At 44.3% G+C, this 22272-nt stretch overlaps 1 protein-coding gene across 8 annotated transcripts in view; it reads right to left on the reverse strand.

The window, feature by feature from the left end:
* The window catches only part of cdc42bpab (CDC42 binding protein kinase alpha (DMPK-like) b), a 76247-nt gene that overhangs the window by 48288 nt on the left and 5687 nt on the right, over window positions 1-22272 (reverse strand). For all 8 annotated transcript variants that reach the window (XM_030344426.1, XM_030344433.1, XM_030344430.1 and 5 more), the window contains exon 2: window positions 2901-2992. In XM_030344426.1, coding sequence (XP_030200286.1) covers window positions 2901-2992 — 92 coding nt within the window. The remainder of the gene's footprint in view (window positions 1-2900; window positions 2993-22272) is intronic.

Raw genomic sequence — 22272 nt, forward strand, 5'->3', positions numbered from 1 at the left:
CACGTCAGCCGTTGTGTGTATAAAACCTACACAGTCTCTGTGAGGTGCAGTTTTTCTGCCACATCCCATAATAGCACACACACACACACACACACACACACACGTTCTGCGGACCACTTGAATTCTATATTTTCTCTTCCAGGATCAAGTAACGGTGACATTACCACAGAAATGCCACAGTAGCATTCAGCCCACAGCGGCTGCTGACTCCTACGACACCACCAGCTTTACAGTAAATATGACATTCACTCAGAAAGGACTTTTCTACAAGACGTAAAGCGGTTGAAGAACACATACAACAGCTTATGAAATAGAAAAGGCTGCCTCAACTGCCCAAACAGCTGTCAGAAAGGACATCAAGCTGACTTCGTTGTTCTAGATTTTACAAGTTTTCTGCGTTTACGATGTACTCGCTGGATGCAGCTGGAACGTATGAAACAGACTTATATACTATAGGGTTGGTTGCCAATGCCATATTGAGAGGACTCAAGAGAGCTGTATTACTTTAAAATCCTGATTTTTAAAGTACTTTTTAAATAAATTACTAAACAATTGCTCAATCATTACTTCCAACAAAATAACTATACGTTATGCTTCCAAAATCGAGGCATACATGATTATAAATACAGTATAACTGCAAGCTGTGATTAACGGGGTCCAAGCAAAATATTTAAGGAAAGAAGTTCCACTTATAAACCTGAACTGCAGCCACATTCACATGGTCAAAATGTCTATTCATCAGCACACAACATCCAGAAAACTCCATGCACACATTTCTCAAGTGAATTAAGGGCTTTCTTCAAAGCATGTACCTGAAAAGTCTTTGAAATTCTGGGGAAATTAAACATTTGTAGTCAAGAACACTAACGGAAGAAATATTAATATGACATTATGAAGGAAAAATGGTTAACGAAGAAGTTCCCCTTAAAGCCATACTGTGTCTTGGCAGTCCGATTCTTGGAAACTAATGAATGGGAATCAGGATTCGAACTCTCAACCTAAGGATCACCAGTACACGGCATTTTCCCGTTGAGCCACTGACATTCTAAACTGAAGCCTCATTCACGTGGTGAAAATGTCGATTGACAAGCACAAAACATCAAGAAAACACACAAGCACACATTTCACAAGAGAATTAAGGGCTTTCTTAAAAGAGTACAGATCGGAAAATGTGCAATGTTTTGGTATACACCTAGTGATAGCAGTATGGTAGTTATACAATAACAAAATGGTCTTATAGGCAAAATGGGTTGAGACTGTGGCCATTTGGCTTTTCTATGAAATTGTGGGAAAAGTAAACATTTTTAGAGCAGAAGTCCAGGGTGAAAAAGATGCATCTGATTTAAGAGATTAATATGATGAAAGAATTTTGAGTCCAGGTAAATCTAGTAAGGAGAAACAAGGTAGTTCATATATTTTTTTAAATAGCGCCACTTTTGGGTGCAGTACCACAATAATAATAAGACCCGGGATTTTATAGATGCATCTGATTCTAGGGACTAATATTATGAAAGAATTTTGAGTCCAGGTCAATCTGGTGAGGAGAAATAAGCCTAATTCATGATTTTTTACAATAGCACCACCTTTGGGTTTATGGGTAGTGGGGGTTGTGGGTAACCATACCTGAATATTTCAAGAGTTTTTCGACTTACGGTATAGGCTGCAGAATGACTTTTACAGAATTTGAGAAAAAAAAAAAAACGTTACAGAAACAATAGGGGACCTGCTTTGATTTAATTCTCTTAACAATCAAGTGTCAATTGTTATTTATAGGGTACGGACCAAACTCTACCATTCATGAAAAAGAGAAAAACAACCTAAATAAGTATAATGCACTCAATACATTAGACAAAAATAGTGTGTAGTTGGGGACGCAGTGCTCGCTGCTGGGTGACTGACAACCACCTCTGTTGCTACCTGTTGCTGCTGCATTCCCAAACCATGACATCACTCCACGAGACCATGTGACTAGGGATTTCCGAAAGAAAGACGGACAGAAAAAAAAAAAAAAAGAGAACAAACGAACAATAGAGCTAAATGGTCCTGTCAGAAGGTTTTTGTTCTCAGTGTGGGGCACCTTCCCGCAGGAGAAAGCCAAACACCATTTTATACGGTTACATGCAGGGCTCTAAATTAACACCCGCAAACCGCCAAATGCGGGTGAAAATTCATTTTGGCGTGTATTAAAAAAAACTCACTAGCCGGCTTGGCCGGTGATAAATGAGTAACTTTACCATCTATTTCGCGGGACGCGTGAGCACAGTTTCTATGGGAACGCATCCGTCGAGGCTGCCGTACTAGGGGAGGGGGTGTAGGTCACTCTTGGGTTGGAAAAAACGATAGACGCCGGTACAAATACAAATACAGACACAAACACAAACAAGATGTGGCGATGGTTGGGACAGCCGGCCATCAAGAGAAAGGATATTCCTACCAAAGAGGTAGGGGAGGAGGAGGATATTGGACCTCGCGAAAAAAAAAAAAGGACATTTAAATGTAAATGGCTAACTGGTCGTGAGTGGCTCGTGTATGATCACGAAAACAGCGTAATGTTCTGTCAGGATAGCCGAATGTATGCTAAAGAAAAAATGTGGCTAGTGGAAATTCTGATTGGCTGGTAACTTCAGAAACTTACCAGCCACATTGGCTGGTGATCAAAAAAGTTAATTTAGAGCCCTGGTTACATGTAAAGAGGAAGAAATAAACATTCGAAGTGGAGGTGAGGACTTTCATGGCAAATATCTTTAGGTATTTCAGATATTTTACTTGTCTGAAAATAACTTCAAAACATTTGTTCGGCAAACTTTCCGGTGACCTTCATTGGCAGACTGGAACCATAGTGCTTAATGACTTGAAAAACCCTCAGATAAAAAACAACACAGTAACAGGAAGTGCATTACCTCTCCGAAGGCTCCTCGTCCAATCACCTTGAGGATCTCGAAGTCCTCCTTGTGCAGCCTCATTTGCTTCACCTTGGAGGTGAAGGGTCGCGCTGCATGGAGAGAGAGAGAGAGAGAGAGAGAGATGGTTAGAGATGCTAACAGTTCTCATCCAGACCAGAGGAGAAACCTATAAGTGGCTACCAGAAGACAATCCGACCGCAAGCCAGATTAGTTCAGCAAAAAAGACTGCAAAAGAAATATAGGCTAGATTAAAAAGTACAATGGGGGAGAGAAGGACAACGTTTATGTTTGAGTAAAGGATTGCAACGAAAGCAATCGTTTGAGCCACACTTTTTTTATTAATCACAATATCTTTGTGATAAGTGGCCTCTAGCAGTCAAGCAAGATTTATTCAGGCGGTCGTTAAAATGTTAGTTTAGTGTTTCCATGTTGGCCTTTCCTGAAAAACAACTACTCCTTATCAAGAGATTAATGTTGGGAGATGATTGAGGACTTGTTCATTTTAAGGTTTGGGTTTTTCTCGGTGGATTGCTCACAAAAGAAACCACAAGCGGTCAGGGCCTGGTTTCCTGCCTTTTTTTACCCACCCAGAACCCCCTGCTTTACCTCTGGTGGCCATAATGGGCCAAAAGGGCTTTTTATATAATTTTTATGAGAGAGCGAGAGTGTAAGCAAAACTTTGATCTATAACAGTCACGCTACACAGGATGCAGGGAATGCAGATTAATTATTGTTATCACCATGGATACGATACAGAGAGAAGGACTTGGGAGGGAGGGAGGGAGGGAGGGAGGGAGGGAGGGAAGGAGTAGAGGGGTGAGGTGGAAGAGGAGGGGTCGACGGCACTCCCATATCCCCATCTACAGCTAACACCAAAGTCAGCATTTCCCTCATTTGTGAGGGAGGGCAATTCAACCACTTTCTGGTTTCCGAGATCCCAGCATGCCTAGCGTGACCTCGATTGGCCGGCAGTGAGGGTCCGTTCGCTACACTGACACCCCGATTGCTCCGATACTGAGAAGAAGGAACGTAGTGAAGAACGCAGGCGTTCAGGTGTACGATGTTGCTCTTTAAATGAGGTGATTCCTTCACAGCACCACTGACGGCTGTACAGTACAAGGTCTTTCATAAAAGGGATTAGTCTAGACTTATATTAATAGCCTTCAGACAAGCTGGCCCATATGCACACTCACACACACATACACAGCACACACAGTGTGTCAGCTTTACATGGCCTCTGATTAACAAAAGGAGTATTCTCTGCCTAACATCTGTTATGCACATTCACGCAGCATGGCGTTGGTGTACGCGTGTGTATGTGTGTGTGCGTTCATGTGGTAGTGGTGGTAAATTGACAGGCGGCCAATAGCTGGCACCCATAGCCCATTTCTGCTATCCCTCATCAGCCAATCATCGCCAGAACTTGTCTGGTTGCCATGACTCCACAGAATCTCCCGGTGCTGTGTAGGAAAGATACTTTTCCCGCCGTGGAGAGACGGAAATGCCTGCTGATATAAAACAAACAGGCCACTCAGAACTCAACACTCCCTCTCCACACACGCTGGGCTGAGCAAACCTTAAATGATCTCTCACACACACAGTCACACACACACACACAGATGCGCTGTGCCTCTCTCAAACTTTAAACAGATATACATCTGTTATGGTATGCGCTCAATGCACTGTAGTGCTTATTTTTGGCCCTCTTCAGCTCCGATAGCTTAAGATTCACAGCACCAACAGGCCTGAACGATTAAAGATAAAATGTAAATGCAATAAATAAGAAAAGCGGCAGACATAAACACCAGGTCTGCAGCCTGGCCTCATTTAAGCTTCAAAAGAACAATGGTGCCATTGAATAAAAAAAGTTGTAAATATGCTAAACATGTGTAGGTGGAAATCTAGAGGTAACAAAACAACAGACAGCACAAATTATACATCGTCTGAAGCTGCCACTGCCCCCACCATCAGCGTTCACGAGGACCAGCGGCCAATAGCTAAACGTCACTCTGGGGAACCTTTCCCTGTAGTCAGCAAAGAACCCCATCAACACCAAATCAACTTTACAAGGGTCGCCACATCTGATATTACCATTAGGTTATTATGTTTTATATGTAGCATGGATGGAGATGAGCCATGGAGAGACTGCACTGCATCTTTGAGAAAGATGCTGTTAATCAACCACCAACTGTATTCAAAATGTGCTCTTTGGTCACATGCTTTGGATAAAAGTGTCTGCTATGACGAAATAGTAAATCGTTTAGCGCTGCGAACTCAGACCTAAATATATAGAATAGCATGCATCATACTTCTTTCCAATGCAATATCACAGTACATCTGTCTGCTTGCACATGCTAATGCTACATTGTTGTTAGCCAGCAAGCTATGCTAATATTATCTTGCAGAGTAGTGAATTTAAAAGTAGGGAATATTAGCTTTTTGAACCTTTCTCAGAAAGGTCTCCTTTTGTTCCTGCCAGAAGCTCTTGGCCACCGTTAAGAGACAACTTGGGCCAAAAGAACACTCAAGAGTACCAAACAAGAAGGCCGGTAAGTATTTTTCTAGAGGGCAAAACTACGGGAAATGTTCTTTCTAAAAGTACACGAATAAGCGGCCTTTTGTTTTTGTTTGGTTTTAAGACATTATAGCAGCCAAATCGAATCCGTTTTCAACCTCAACAAAGTATTTGATTCGCTGTGCTTGCAAAACCTTGTTTTTCATGTCAAAGCTCACTTTCGGCCTCTCATTGATCTCGGTTATTGTAAACTCTTCTACCTTTTGTTAACAATTGACAGCAATGTCTCCCTGAGAAGACTTTACACTCAGAAGCCATTCACCTCATTCGAAGCATCACACTGGAAGCCTTTATAGCGTACGTACGATAACGGTCACTGAAGCGTATGGCTCACGCATGTTTCCAAAAAGTTCCTTAATGCAAAACGCAGTGCTCACACATAAACCCATGCTCCCTTGAGTGCACTACTCACGAGGATCAGTAGCAGCTCATGTCCTGCGAAATTCATTGTTATGTACCACACACACACAGAAAAAAAACTTGTGTTGGAGCGCTTATCTAGGGCCATATGAAATCCGTTTTATTTTTTTCCAAATTCCGTTTTATTTTTTTCCAAATTCCGTTTTTTTCCGTTTTAATTTTCATTAATTCCGTTTTTACACTTAAAATCATCAGAACGAGTGTCAAATAAGTGCGAACGAATACAATTTAATCAGATAGAAGACTACATTTATTAAAACATCACAACATTGCACTGTTTTTAGTGCTTCAAATAAAAACATGACAAATATTAAAGTGCTTATAAACTCTTTTTTTATAAACTCAAATTGTTGTTTGAAGGGGCGTGCCCTGGCTACGGCGTTCATTGTTTTTCATATGGATTTTGGACTTCAAGTGGTCATCTCGCGTATCTTTGCGTTTCCAAATCGATAGTATGTTGACATATTCTACAAAACACCTGAGGGATAGAAGTGTTTTGGATATTGTTCGGCTCTGAATTTGGGGTTAGAACCGAATTACGGGCGCTTCAACTTCTTCTTCGGCTTCTTGTTAGGAGCGGGACCTATTGTTTGCGTGGTGGGCCGGGGATTTTTTTTTAACATTGTTGTGCGAGTGACTGCTAAACATTCAGTGACGTTAATGTCACCTGTGTTGTTTCCCTTTTCCCTCGAAACTGAATTTCACCAAAATAATGGCGAATTCCGCTGCATTCCGCTGCATATTGTAAATGTTACGTCTGATGTGCCTTGTCCCTGTTGCATGTTATATGTGCTAAAGAACAGGAACCTGCTGGAAATCAGTTATTTTACTAAGACAGGCCCGTTTTAAATTGTAACTGTTACTTTTAATACTTTCCTGCTTAATTAAAAAAAAAAAAAAAAAAAAAATGATCAGTTGATTCCGTTTTTATTGTCCAATTCCGTGATTCCGTCCGCGTTTTCGTTATCGCGGATTTCATAGGGCCCTACTTATCTTGAGGGTCCATCAAAATACACCTGCTTGGACCAAACATGGCAACGGTTGCCATGGCAAGGTGTGTCACTGCTTCTGAGAAACTGTGAAGAAGTGTGTGTGTGTGTGCGTGTGTGTGTGATGACAACAGCTGCCAAGCCATGATGACATGTCAGTCATACCAAACTCTGACGTACAGTCACAGACACACACAACTCAAACACACAGACAGTAGTGGACAAATGGTTAGACAGCTACTCGACTACATAACTTAAAGATACTGTGAAAGGGTACACACCCTTTTAGAAAACTTAAATACTACACTAAGACTTATTCACACACATACACACCTATATACAACACCCAAAAGTCATGCTTATACATAAACATGTAAAGAACAACCCTTCCTTTCAACATACCTACATAATCTCATGCTTATCAAAACACACACACTCCCACCTTGCAAATACATGAACACAGGCTCACTGTGAGCTTGTACGTACGTGTGAACCGCTCACACATACATACAGACGCAATTGGAACAGATTTCCCAAAACAGAGAAAGTCTTCCATATGACCCATATATATACATATGTGGAGCGAGCACACACACACACACTAACTGGAAAAACGTGCATGACGCCAGAACCAGCTAATCCTCAGGGCCGGACTGGTTTGGCCAAGCCAGGTCTGGCCCACATTGGGGCCGAAACAGGGCCAGCAGAGTTCCGGAACCATCAGCGGGGAAATGCGCTAACTACACGCAAGTGCCTTCACTTAATAGACGCTAGCTAGCCGCAAATCACATGCTCGACGTTCACATTCTGGCCTCAGCCAAGGGTATTACCATATATATGTGTGTGTGTGTGTGTGTGTGTGTGTGTGTGTGTGTGTGTGTGTGTGTGTGTGTGTGTGTGTGTGTGTGTGTGTGTGTGTGTGTGTGTGTGTGTGTGTGTTTGAAGCTGATGACTATGCAGTTTCTGTCTACGTGGGGTGTCTACGTGCTGTGTGTTTATGTAAGGGAAACAGAACTTAAATGCACATTACATTTGAAATTCCTGATGGATCATCGCAATTTCCAACAGAAGATTAGTAGATGACACATATTCAGACAGAGAGACAGCGACGGAGACAGAGGAAGAGAGACACAAAGTAATGGAGAATCTCCAAACAAGCAGCTGTGGCTAGCCGTCTGCTAGATAGTTACAGTAGGTAACTGACCTAGCTAGCCCAGACCTCCACTCCCTAGAGGGACAGAGGCAGGGGGGGGGGGGGTCATCTGGAAGCCATAACGGATTATTTACTACCACAATGAGGTAACAACAGAAAAATGCAGCTTCCAGTAGACACTCGAAGCTGCAGAAAAGGGAGGGGGGGGGGGAGACAAGACACAGACAATGAGAGGGGAAAATGGAGACCGAGTGTGGGAAAGGAAGAGTGTCAGGAAAAAAGAAAGGAGGAGGTGAGAGAGTGAGTTAAGGACAGAGGGATAGAGAGTGAGGACGAGAGACCGACACAGTGAGAGAGAGAGGCCGAGGGAGAAGGAAAGCAACAGAGGGTGAGGAAGAGGCTGAGATGAGGGAGAGAGATAGAGAGAGAACGAGAGTGAGAGGAGAAAAAGAGCAGAAGGCAGAAACGGGAGGGGGAGCGTAGAACCAAATGAATGGTCGCCCTAACCCAGTGCATGAACTGTGCGAGCCAGCATGACCCAAAAATGACGTAACCACGGATCTCACAAACCGTTCACACGGTTCTCTGTCGGGTGTCCTGCACCCCTGCAATCTCCAAGCTCCATGTGAAGACAGAGTGCCCAAACGGTTCATCCAGCTCACTGCTACGGCAAAACGGCAATCATAGTGCATGGCTGAGCGCCGAATGCCCCTGCATTTCTCGAATGTCGCATTATGGCGACTTTGAATTCTGCTTCCAAGATTGGGAACGTCCTTCCATTCCCTCTGACCGTGAAGGGACCGCCGGGACGGGGGGCGTCTGGGGGGTTCTGGAGGCTGGAGGGGGGGGGGGGGGGCAGGTTGGATTCTATGGGCTTATCACACCTCGTAACATTTCTTGGCTTACCTCAAACCTTGGCTTGTATGAAACGTACCGGCGGCGAACCCCTTCTCGTGATGTCACAACATTTCTGACATACTGGGGACTTAAAACCACACAATGTAAGCCAGTCAGAACACCCGCCTAATGACTTCGAAGTGATTCTGAGCATGTCAGAAAATGCCGCGTCTGAGCTAATATTTGGCCCGTTACAGGGAGGGAAGGTTTTTCGGGTCGTTTTTTCCTTACATGGAAAGTTTTCATGCTTCGGCATACAAAACTCCAAGGAAGCCATTAAATTCTAAAAGGCTTGTTAGGTTCAATTGATATCACATGTCTCTGGGCTTCTTCTTTGGAGGAGGAGGAATTTTGCCGTAAAAAAAAACAGTCACAGGAAACACTAACGTTAGCTCCAAATTTAAAATGCCTACGTCAGTGTCATCTCACTGCTCCCGTGCCAGCAAAAGCCTGTGCCCTTAGCTAGCCTTAAGGCTATTACTATCAATGATAAACCAGGCAGAAACCATGTCCACTAGTACAAAATTATCATGGTACTTCCCCGGACAATGAATTCATAGAATCAGAAGTACCGAATCCAATGGAAACTTACAACAAATTTGTCTCACATTGAAACCTGTACACTAGAATAAAAGGTTTCAAGGTTCAAAAAGGTTCAAAATAAACTTGATGAATAACAGCGGATTCAAGCATGAATAAATAGCTTGCTTATCAAACTCAGAAACCAGCAGCGTGTGAATGTATAGTCTAGTGCCTAAAAAAGAAGAGCATCCCACTACTACTTAAACAAAACTCCATCCCTTTGAAGGGTTTCATTCACAAGCAGCACACCAACAGCCAGTCAATTACTCAAATCACGGTTAGAAAATGAACCCTTGATAAAGGCTTTATCAATCCAGATGTGCAAAGACCAGAATAGAATGAGAGAGAGACACCAGACTTGAATGCTCTCTCCCTCGCTCACTCAAAAAAGATTAGCTCCATATGAATATAAATAGATGCAGCCACAGACCCACACGTGATATGTGCACACACACACACCCAAACAAATGGGCCGACTGCTACCCACAGGCCTGGCCCGGGTCGGGTTTGTGTCTGGGGATGACGGTGGGGTACGGGTCGACCCATCATGAGGGTCACATGATAAGTCAGATCCCTCAACTATATTTATTGATAGGCGGTAGAAATGTGTGTTTGTGTTTATCTCTCTCTCTCGGTGTGTGTGTGTGTGTGTGTGTGTGTGTGTGTGTGTGTGTGTGTGTGTGTGTGTGTGTGTGTGTGTGTGTGTGTGTGTGTGTGTGTGTGTGTGTGTGTGTGTGTGTGTGTGTGTGTGTTTGAAATAGCACAAGGGGTGGTCAAGCATTCAATGGCTTCAAATGCTAGTTGTGTCACATAGGCGACACACACACACACACACACACACACACACACACACACACACACACCAGCAAACATACAACAACGATCGCAAACAGGATGTGCCGAAGATATGAAGTAACCCAAATGCCAAACAACTAAATCAAAAACAACTACAAAACAAACCGCCCATTCAAACAATGCACCCGTTCAAAAACAGCCCTACCCCTGTAACCCCCCTCCCCCAGACCCCCCATAGCCACACACCCAGGGCATGCAGTGTGAGAACGCCAGCCAAGACAGGGAATGAGCAGGCCAGGTTCTAGGTTCATGAAGAACCTCAAAGAGGCACCCAAAGCTCCACACCCAAGCTCCCTACCCTGCAGCCCCGTCTCAGCCCACAGGGTGAACAGGACTGGTCACAGTCCCCGTGTCAACACCCCCCCAGAAGGATATCAGCGGGAGATACAGCCGCCACAGCATTAGTCTGGTGTCCCTACGCGTGACTGACCCGTTTGGGAGATGGTCAGGTGACCGTCTGAACTCGAGGGTTGAGTCATGATGAGAACCATATGGTCGAGATAGAAGGATGAGAGCAATAAGGGAGAGGGAGGGAGAGGGGTTGACTGAGTGAGAATAAAGAGCGAGAGAGAGATCAGGGGACTGTCTGACTACCCCGCCCTTACGTAACCTGTCATCGTGTTATGTCATGAGAGCCATCTAGAGTCCCTTTTAAAAAGGAGCCAAAGCCAGAACCGTGAATATATTAAAGTGGGTTGAAAATGAACCAAACTGACCCAGGGTCAGGAGTCTGTCTGTTATATCATGAGAACCTTAGAGTCAAAAGCAAGGAGAGAAAGTCAGAGTGCCATTCATTATTCCAGCCATCGTGTTAAAATTGGCCACCTAGCAGTAAAGGCTTGCCTTTTTATGGAAAACATTTAGGAAAACTTTGGCCTGCCTTGTGACCAATGATTCGTGCCAATCACATTTCATACATACATAATGATGCCAATAAGAATGTCTGACATGGAAGGCATGGATCAACTCATCAAGGTTCATGTTAAGAATTCTGACATCAAATCTGTTGTGTCGCATCTCGTCCACTTTATAAAGGAGTACAACTGAAATAGAAAAACATGGGAGATTAAGTAAAAGAGGTGTGTTAACACTGTAATGCTACATCCACTAGAATACTGGACTTTCATGATGCCTTCTCTGAAGTGAGAACAAGACCAGCGCAGAATCACACGCTCACACTTGCCGTCTGTTCTTTCAACCCTGACTTCCTTTAACGTTTAGGAATGGTTTTAAGGGCCTGCGCTTCCAGTCAGCCCCATCTTTGAGTCATCCAATTAAAACGAGACATAGACAGCTTTTTTTTTCCCCCCTCAACAGACTCCCTTCATCCCAGGAACAAATAACTTTATTGGCAAAGATCCGAAAGACAACTTCTCCCACATCACACACAAAACCAAAGCGCTGGTGCCTGAGAACAGTATTTACAGTTGGACACTAAATTCACTGTTTCCATTCAATCAGAAATAATAATATCTTCGTTTACATGCCTAGTTCCAACTTTCAATACATGCTTGCTGCCAAAACATACATGTTCATAAAAAAAGAGAATGAAAGAGAGACAGTGATACAGAGAGACTAAATGAGAGAGAATTGGATTCAGGGAGAGAAACAGATGGACAAAGCGAGAGAAAATAATCAAGTGTAATAGACAAAGAGACAGAGAGCTGGAGTAAGAACTATAGAGAAAGACGAAAGGAAAAAGATAGTAGAGACCTCAAGAGACGGACACAGACGGAAATCGAAAGACCATAGGCCACGAGACCGTCAGGGGAGAACACTGAAGAGACGCAGACAATGAATCTACCACGCACACACTCACACCCCCACAGTATACCATCTCTGTGGAAAAAACCCAAGAGCACGGTGAGCCATAAGGCAGAGACGACCCCGGTGGTGCCAGCGCCCCGCCATTCAGTCGGGTCTTCCCGGAGCTTCCCTGCGGCGGTATGTGTCGTGGTGGAGGTAACCCGAGACCCCCTTCTCACTCTCTGGGAACGAGCCTGGGAAGGTGTGCCACGACCGGGGCCCGTCAGGAAGCACCTGGGGGTCCCTGGGGTTGGGGGGGGGGGGGGGGGCCGTGCGACGGGGGACAATGACGGAGGGTCGCTGATACAACGTGGGGGAACCTGCTCCGCGGCTAATGGACCCTCGAGACATGTAAACACACATGTATAGATGTGTGTGTACGGGCAAACTTCGATTAGGATTAAGATCAGATTAGGACTTTCACCCCAAACCAAATCATACATACCATAAGACTGGCCGTTAGGCAGGCTGAGTTTAAATAACATACCCAAATTAAATTCCCCTAAGCTCTGCAGCTGTGGATAGATGCTCTCCTTTATAATGTACTGTACTGTTATTTGCTAAAACATGACCGAGATGGCGGTGGTATTTATGTCTGTGTATGGCTGTATGTTTTATTTTACGACATAATGGCTAAACTCTCCAGGGAAATACCCTAATGTAGCTAGCAGGGAAATGGCCAGGACTCTCTCCTAGCACTGATGGACTGAACATAATGAGACATCCTTCAATCTGTACACACCAGAGAGAATATAATGTGTATATAAGCAAATAATGTATGAACACTGCACGACAGAGGGAGATGAGGGTGGGGAAGTGGGGAGAGAGAGTGAGTGAGTGAGCGAGAGTGAGTGTGTTGTTGTGAACATGAGAACTTTAGGACCACAGGCTATGGTGGCTGAGATGGCCCAAACACCGTCTCCAGCCAAATACTTTCTAAGGAATGTAAACTGTGTGCAAACGCGACGGAGAAGGCGTTATTTCTGTGTGGGAGTATTCAACCTTCTCTTCCACAATAATACTGCATAATGACAAGACGAAGGAAGAGTTGAGAATGGTTGGATATGTTATACAGCCATAATTAGAATAATAATAATGATATGCTTGTTTGAACAACCATAATATTCCAAAGACATGTGTGCATACACATGTATGTATACACAGGTTTTAGGCTATTGCATTCTTGAATCTGAAAAATAAAGATATAATTTGCCAACAACATTTGATCCGTTTTACCATATTTCCATAGAGAGAAATGTAATAATTGACCAACTCGGTTTTTATCCCTGCTAGGAGACGGCGGTGAAATATATCAAAATTTAAGTAATAGACACATGCATGCACCCTCCTCCATTAAAGCCCTCAACAACAGACAGAGCCAGCTAGCCTGTGATAGCCAGCAGAGACTAGCATGGCTGCTAATTACACACTCCAGCGCTAAAGTGTCAGAGTGCTGGGGCTTGTAACCGAAAGCATCCCCGAAAATATGCACTTGTCGGCAGCAAGGGCGTGCCCGGGCAGGCCTGGTGCTCATTGCTGGGGCGAAGGTACACGCACGTGACCGCAGCTAGGAGGCCAAAGATTGACGAACTAGAAATTGAATAAACACTACATAACGTGAGCATGCTGTATGTATAGCTACAGTCAGAGACAAACTTCATATAATGAATAATATCATTGTGTTGTGTATAACAACTATATCAAAATGCATGTCATCCTAAAGTTCATAGTTGAAAGTATGCCAAGTCCCTACATCTGTCCAATTTCGGTCAGATATACAGTGGACGGGACGGGAACAGGGTCTCGACTGCGTTGCATTTATTAGGCAAACACTTGCATACTGTTAGGCTGGTGGTGGACTTGTGACGGAGCAGTAAGCTCCAAACCCCCATTACCAACCCGGGGGAGGAGATGAGAGAAGGTGGTTGGTAGAGGTTCCTGGGAGTGCACATACAACAAAATGGCTTGCACCAACATCAGATGTTCTCCCAGTCTGTGATAGCCAGCACAATGTTCTTTGCTGTGGTGCCATAGAGAGGCAGCATCAAGGCTGAGGAGCGCAAGCCAGTGAGGAAGGCCAGCTTCCTCACTGGCTTGAGGCTACAACTGGCCAGTCTGGGGGCAGTGGTGGAGAGGAAGATGAGGGACCTAATCAGGGCAATCCTGGGCAACGCGGCATCCCATCACCTCTATGAAGAGCTGTGGCAGATGGGGAGCAGTCACTGGCTCCTCCCTTACAGGTGCAGGACGCAGTGTCAGGTGTTCCTTGGTGCCGACAGCCACCAGGCTGGAAAACAGCCTGACTGCCCGAGACCCGCAGACTATGCCCCTATTATTATTTGTCTATTGTATTTGATTTTTTTTGATTGTCTTATTTTATTGAAATGCATTTTTTAACTCAACTTGCAATCTTGGTTTTTGCCTCTCTTTCTGCGCCTGTGAACATCCACATTTCCCCCCCCCCCCCCCCCCCCCAGTCGGAATCAATAAAGTGTTATCTTATCTTTTTCATAACAAGCAGAGCTCAGCTCACCACAGCTCCTGTTGAACCGTCTTCCGCAGGATTTCCACAAGCTATCGGATGAATGCACTTTGGTTTGTAAAGATCATACAATCTGAGAAGCCACAAAATCAAAACCTCAAAGTCACAGTCACGTCAGCAGTGGATAAATACAGGAAAACAATAAGCAAAATTAAGTTATAACAGAAAGGAAATAATCCTTTACAAAACAAATATATCGGTGACCCCTCCAGGTGAAGCACAATCACCGCCAAACCAACAGAGAAGGGAAAGGCCCGGTCCTTATCTCCCAGAGCGCTACGTCTCTGGCTAGGGCCTGCTGGTCGCTGTTAGCAGTTAGCACGGGGCTAATGGATCGGTGTCACGTTAGCGCTAACTGGCAGCCGTGCAGATAAGACAAGTACAGAGAACATGTGACCCCGTTGATAAGAAGCTTGTGGTGTGTGTGTGTGTGTGCGCGCTGAGCGAGAGACGGGTGCTTTGTTTTGACTAGGTTGCCAGTCATCTAGGTAATCATCAACACCGAAAGGAGATTTCACCCGATATCCATCCATCCCTCCCTCCCTCCCTCCCTCCCTCCCTCCCTCCCTCCCTCCCTCCCCACACACACACACACACACACACACACACACACACACACACACACACACACACACACACACACACACACACACACACACACACACACACACACACACACACACACACACACACACACACACACACACAGACAGCTAGGAGGTAAGGCATCAAAACATAGGGCAGCCAATTATGACACCTTTATTATGACCTGTGGCTGGCTGTGTACACCTTTTATGTGGCCTGGAACTAGTAATTATGGAAGTTAATGAATGAGGTCAAGCAAGGTGATCCAATAAGTGAAGACTAATTGTCATCCTTCAACACCCTTTGGCATATAAACAGTTTGTTCGAGCAAGAGGCCATTTTAACAATGTGTGAGTGGAATAAGTTCAGGGCTATGTGACAGAGAGAGCAGAGGGGTCAGTGTATTTGAACCCTAGGCAATTTGCTGGGAAATGATATTAATATTAAAGAACCATTGATATAAAGGCAGTGCTATCCTCAAGATGGAAACTTACTGGCTGAAAATAGAGAAACACAATATGTGATGAAATACATAGAGCTGTCAGTTAAACGCGTTATTAACGACGTTAACGCAAACCAAATTTAACGGCGTTAATTTTTTTATCGCGCGATTAACGCAATTATTTTATAAAAAAAAAAAAATTTCTTTGGCTCAAAACAAAGAAGCAGTAGCCTGACTGCTATGTTCAAATTACATTTGTTCAAAGCAGTAGTTTAATTGCACTAGGCTCTTTTTTGTATCGTCCTGTTTTGATCAGTGTATATGCCAATTTTGTTATCAATAAAAAATAATTCGCACAAGGCAAGCCGATGCACTTCACCATGTTGATAAGATAATTAAAATGAGAAGAATTATGGGACAAAAAATCAAGGGATATTTAGCATAGAAAAATAATTTGCGATTAATCGCGATTAATTAGAGTTAACTATGACATTAATCTGATTAATCACGATTAAATATTTTAATCGCTTGACAGCTCTAGAAATACATTATATTACGTATATAATATATATATGAATTATATATAAATATATAGCTTCTGATGAAATGTATGAACAACCCCGAAACATCTTTATCTGCATACTTTGTTATCCAGAAAGAAAACGCTTATTTTCTTGTCAAAAACAAAAAAAGATTGAAGTGATGTGAAAACACATGACTAATTATGCATGGGTGACTATAAATGACACCATCTTAGACTTGGATCTTGGATGCACAGACACCACAGAACTACTGAGGGAGGGGTGGGGGGGGGGACGTTTCCCATGATGCAATGCTCTATATATAGAGATGACGGAGGGGGGTTTCAGACAATTGAGATGACAATCAACCACAGGACTTCCCCTGCGGAGAGACGGAGACTTCCTCTGTGTGTGTCATGAGATATCAGTGCATGCAAGTGTAAAGGACTACTAAGTGGATGCTTTGCATGCATTTGCACACACACACAAACAAACACAACTTAACAAAAAATCACCCACACAACCAATTAAACCACTTCTGCAAATCTCAGCAAACCATAGAAGTGGTTGCAGTTCCTCAAGTCCATCACAGTCGAGTGAGAGCAGCCTACAGACGTGTTGGAGAGGCGTTAAGAGACTAGACCTGGGTGTTAATCCTTGACCTCTGCCCTCTAGGATTTCTAATGACATCTTTCTAGATCATACCCGAGGATCTCACTGATTATGCATCTATTTAACAAAATCAGCAAAAATAAAACCAACTAAATACGTGCACGTATTAAGCTTATGAATATTGTCGACTGATTATCATTAATGATTTAATGATAAGTAAAGGAGCAATTGATCTTCAAACATAAAAATGGAAGTACGGTAGTTGAAGATCACAATAAATTAATGGATGATAAATTGACAGCAAGGTGATGAAGTGAGCTGGATTGTTCTACACACTTAATGTATACCATGTTCATACATTGTATTTAAATGTTTCATGATGATGTGTTCTATTACTACTTTAGCGATGAGCTGAAACACCTGGTTATAATAAAATGGAGCTAATCAGTATAACCTAGTCTAGCCTAACATCCTTAAACCAGTCAGTGAATAACCACTCAACGCACAGCCGGTCAACAAGGCGGCGATTCAGACGGGACAGGAGGCTGACTGAGAAGTGTGTCACACACGCATGTGAGGGTGTGCACGTGAGGGCGTGCGCATGAGCAAGTGCACGTGATAGTCTGAATGGCCGCCATTCAGGCTAAACTGTGAATGAAGAGAGCTCCTCAGATAACACATGTGCTGGCAGTACTGGAGCCATGCTAATACCGGAGGAGGAGGAAATATGGTGGGACAGAGTGGATGGCAAGGGCATAGAGGTGAAAAACACAGGTGTGTAACACACACACACACACACACACACACACACACACCCCTTGTAAACTAGCAGCATAAATCGAACAACAAACGGGGCCAACGGGACACAGAAGATGTGTGTATAGTCGCACACACACGTAGGCCAAGGTGATTGTTGGAACAAGCCGTCGCAGCAAAAGTGAAGGGCGTCTGTCCACCTGAAGCAGCAGAGCCAGGCATGAGCAGAGCAGGAGAGGACTAACAGGAGGTAACACGAGAGAACACTCTCAAACCTCTTTGTGGACGGCACAGCACCAGCTCATTGTAGCCCTGGTACATACAGACATAGCTGCTGCTACTGCAGCTCTGTGCCTTCTTCATGACATTTGTTGTTTTCAGTTTTGTTTTGCTGCGAGAACATTTGTGTCTGTTGGCTGTAGATCATCCGGTCTAAAGTTAATGACGAATAAACAATCAATATATGCACCTCCTGTATTACTTCCCCTGTCTAATTCCTCTATGTCTTATCATAACGGGAAATAATGAATTCTGAGCCTTATTTGATCGTATCAATAATATAATCAATAATGCGTAATTCAACATTGGCCACTTAAAAGTGCCTGGAGGGGAAGTGGGGTTAATACGTGTGTGCATGTTTGCGAGTGGTGCACACACGCACGTGCATGTGTGCGCGTGCATGTGCGCGCAGCATGCCGCATGTGTCCGTCTGACTCATCGTGTGTCCACACCTCTTTCTCACCCTCTCCCTTTACTGCTTTCTCACCCTTTCATACACACACTCATGCATGCAAGCACACCCATACCGAGTGATATGTCAGCAAAAATACACACCAAGAAGAACCACACATATAATCACAACCACCAGGGCCGATGTGAATTCATATGATCTGAACTGCGGTCTCTCTCTCGTTCCTTATCTCTCTCCTTCTCTCTCTCTCTCTCCTTCTCGCTCCCTCTCCCTCTCTCTCACGTACAAACCACTCTATCACTAGGCAAAGTTGGGATACAGGAAGAGAGAGTCGCACACGGTGGGAGGGGCCAGTGCTAGAGCATTTGGTGGGGAGAGAAAGAGAGCAAGGAAGACAAGAGAGGTGGAGAGGGGAAGAGAGAAGAGAGAATCAAATGCGACAAATGGTGCGATGCAGCAGAGCATGGCGAGAGACAGAGATGGCCCATAGATTAGCAATCAAGCTGAACATAGGAGAGAAAGAGATAGAGACATAGTGCAGAGAGAGAGAGGGGGGGGGGGGGGGGGGTTGTGAGTAAATGGATGCGGGTGGAGTTGGAGGACAAAGAGCCAGGCCTTGGCCTCATCCGAACAGCAGCTGCTGTTCTCCCCAACATCACACCTCGCCTCCAAATTCCACAGCCAGCCCCAGTGATGAGGGGCTGCAGCCTGAGTCAGCACCACACACACACACACACACACACACACACACACACACACACACACACACACACACACACACACACACACACACACACACACACACACACACACACACACACACTCTGGCTACGGCAGGGGTTGAGGGACAAAAAGTGGATTTCCAGACCCGGCACCATGACTGGGTGATGACACCAGAAGGGGGAGGGGTAAGGGCACTGAACGGACTGATTAAATGGAGTGACGTGGTACTGCTGCAACAATGGTCGTTTATTTTCTTGCTCTGTGATCTTTCAATTTAAAAAGGAATGAGAGTGAGAGAGAGAGAAGTAGATTCAAAGCAAACGCAAACCGCTGAACGTGTGCAGACAAAACATGGAACTTTAAAAAATGTAATAAACAGATGGAGGAAACAAAAACAAAACTGCCATCCTGGTATTTTGTCCTGAAGCTCCTCCTGCGGCACAGCTTACCTCCTGCTTTTCCTCTTCCAAACATAAATCATTGATTCCGATAATAAGAACAATCAATCAATTAATTAATTACAAAAATCTATTCAAAATATGCATGTCTGTGACTGCAGAATTAAACCAGTGTTGCAGCAGAGACTTTAAAACATGAACTTGCTGAAAGATGATAGATACTGACAGGGGGTTGAATTTTTAACTGTCAGCACTACGGGGTCTAGAACAAAGAGACAGGATGAGGTGATGTCGAGTGTTTGGCACCATCCCATAATACTACAGCTGGCCTCTGTATGCGTCACATTGTAACTTCCTGTGCTACACAGGAAGGAGAGAAGAAAGGTGAAGGGAAGCACTGAAAGTGGACATATATCCCAATATATTCCAGCTTCAGGAATGAGATCCCATTGTGTCCACACATTTCACTCTAAATATCCTTTGGACGTGGCAGCAACAAAACGTAACACAAATTTGTATGATTATCATGCGTTCTACAATACATTTTGGATAATATCTGGGTTGTCGGCACACACACACACAACCCACTTCCCTTCACTCCCCACAATCAGAGGCAAGCGGTGGGCATAGCCGGCCGTTTTGACTCTTGCGACTATCCAGATTCGCTCAATTACAGTCATCATCATAACTACCATGCATATTTGCAAGGCCCTTTTCATGTTTACTGACACACTTTAACTCGCGCCTCAAAGAGCAGTTAATGGGATGGGTTGCTCTTGATAAGGGAAGAAATAAAGACGTTGTCACGCTGCGCATCACGTTGTAATACATTGATCACATAGCCTGCCTCGCAGTCTTTGCTATGCTTTCTCTGCTACCGACAACATCCTGCTTGTAAGGATTGTGGAAGCGCTTTCCCTAGTCTGTCTGGGCTGTGTGTACAACAGCCCCCTGTTTGGTGGGGGACGGGGGCGCGAGAGACAGGCGAGGTATGCGTGCCGGTATGGTCTGCAAACAGGCAACAGCTCCTTCAGAAGACAAACAATGGTGTGGAGCAGCATTCTTTAATTCACACAGACAGACAGTCCCAACATGTGCCATCATTTAGGATGACAAAGTCCCTCTGTCTGTCGTGTGCGAGTCCTTGTGTGCATGTGTTCGGGGGTCTGTCTCTGTGTGTGTGTGTGTGTGTGTGTGTGTGTGTGTGTGTGTGTGTGTGTGTGTGTGCATGGATATAGAAAACTAGCCAACTGTCCTCTGGGTTTGAAAGTTTATTCCAGTAGAGAATGAAGGTAACATTCCACTGTTAGTATTTGTAATATGCTTTTGCGCTCTACATATGTGTCACACAAACCACGTAGGGTTCCCAAGCAAAACTTTTACATTATATAAAAACCTCATGTTGTGCAGCAATTTCTAATGGATTTGAACCCTCTGTAACTAAACCCTTTAGAAAATAACAGCCAGCCATACAAAAAAAACTCTTGGTTCATAACAGTCACAATACTATGAATAGTAACAGTCATCATCTTCATATATTATTTTCTAAAAAACAAAAGCATTTCTGAGCAAATAAGTATTGTTCCCTGAATGCTGGGTTAACTCAGCCATCCAGGCCTGGAGCCCTCAGCTGGGCAGGGAGGTCCCTTATAGCTGGGGGAGGGAGGTACCTTATGGAGGGGGGAACCTGGAGCTCCCTGGAGGAAAGACCCAGGGAGGGAGGAGAGTAGGGAATATAGAAGAAAGAGGTTTAAAAGATAAGTGAATTTAAAAATAAAAAAGGTATCCCATGGGGAAGGAGGGGCTGAAAGTGAGGGAGGCGATAGAGGTAAGGGTTAAAAGAATGAGATAAAGGAGAATGAAATGACTTAAAAGGGAAAATACAGAATTTAAAAAAGGCATCCCGGAGGGAAATGTAGAGAGGTGACGAGACGAGAGAAATGTAGAGACGAGACAGAGACAGAGACGGAGAGAGAGAGAGAGAACCTCCCGCCATCACCTCCCCGGGACCTGAGCTGACTAATCACCAGCGGAGTGCTTTGGGAGCAGGGGCCAAGCCATGGGGGGCGAGAGGCAGAGACAGACACACAGAGACAGAGACAGAGACAGAGACAGACAGACAGGGTTGTAACGACCCGAGCTCCTGACACGATCTGATGACACCACACAATTAGCAGCTCTTTCCCCCCGCCTAATAATCCCCCAGACGACTTGGCTAACTGTTTTTTTATTGGCCACCTAAGGGAGCGCGCTAGTGAAATAGTCTCAGCCTCACCCAAACGCATTTTGACTCACTGCTATCTATTTGGCCCGGCTCGCACACAAATCTATAACACCAATAAATATTTGAGAATGCTTGGTGGTCATGTGTATTATCGTTTGGTTGCAGCTATCGTGGCCCCCGTTTAGAACTCCTGAAGGACACCAGAGTGTTGTGGTGTAACATAGCAGTTAGCAAAGCCGTTAGCATAGCCGTGCATGAAGGCCCCCCTAATGCTGTGTGGGGCCGTTTGACACAATGGAAAACCCCTCTGGGGTTGAACAGTGACACCGGAACTAAGAGAGCTATTTTGTGTGTTTTGTAACCTAAAAAACACGTGTAATGTTTTTCAATTCAACCCTTTGTGTAAAGGCAGAGACCTCATTTATTCTATCATAGCAATGTTTATATCATGATCAGTGTGAAGCATTTCCCCCTTTAGTTTTTCTTTTGTTATCCATCAGCCTTTTATTAGTTGAACAATTCCCTATCAATGTGTATTTACTACTACAGAAAAAAACACACAACTGAATGAATAAACAAGGTGGGTGCTTACATGAAT

The sequence above is a fragment of the Gadus morhua genome, chromosome 21 (assembly GCF_902167405.1).
Source record: "Gadus morhua chromosome 21, gadMor3.0, whole genome shotgun sequence".
NCBI lineage: Eukaryota > Metazoa > Chordata > Actinopteri > Gadiformes > Gadidae > Gadus > Gadus morhua.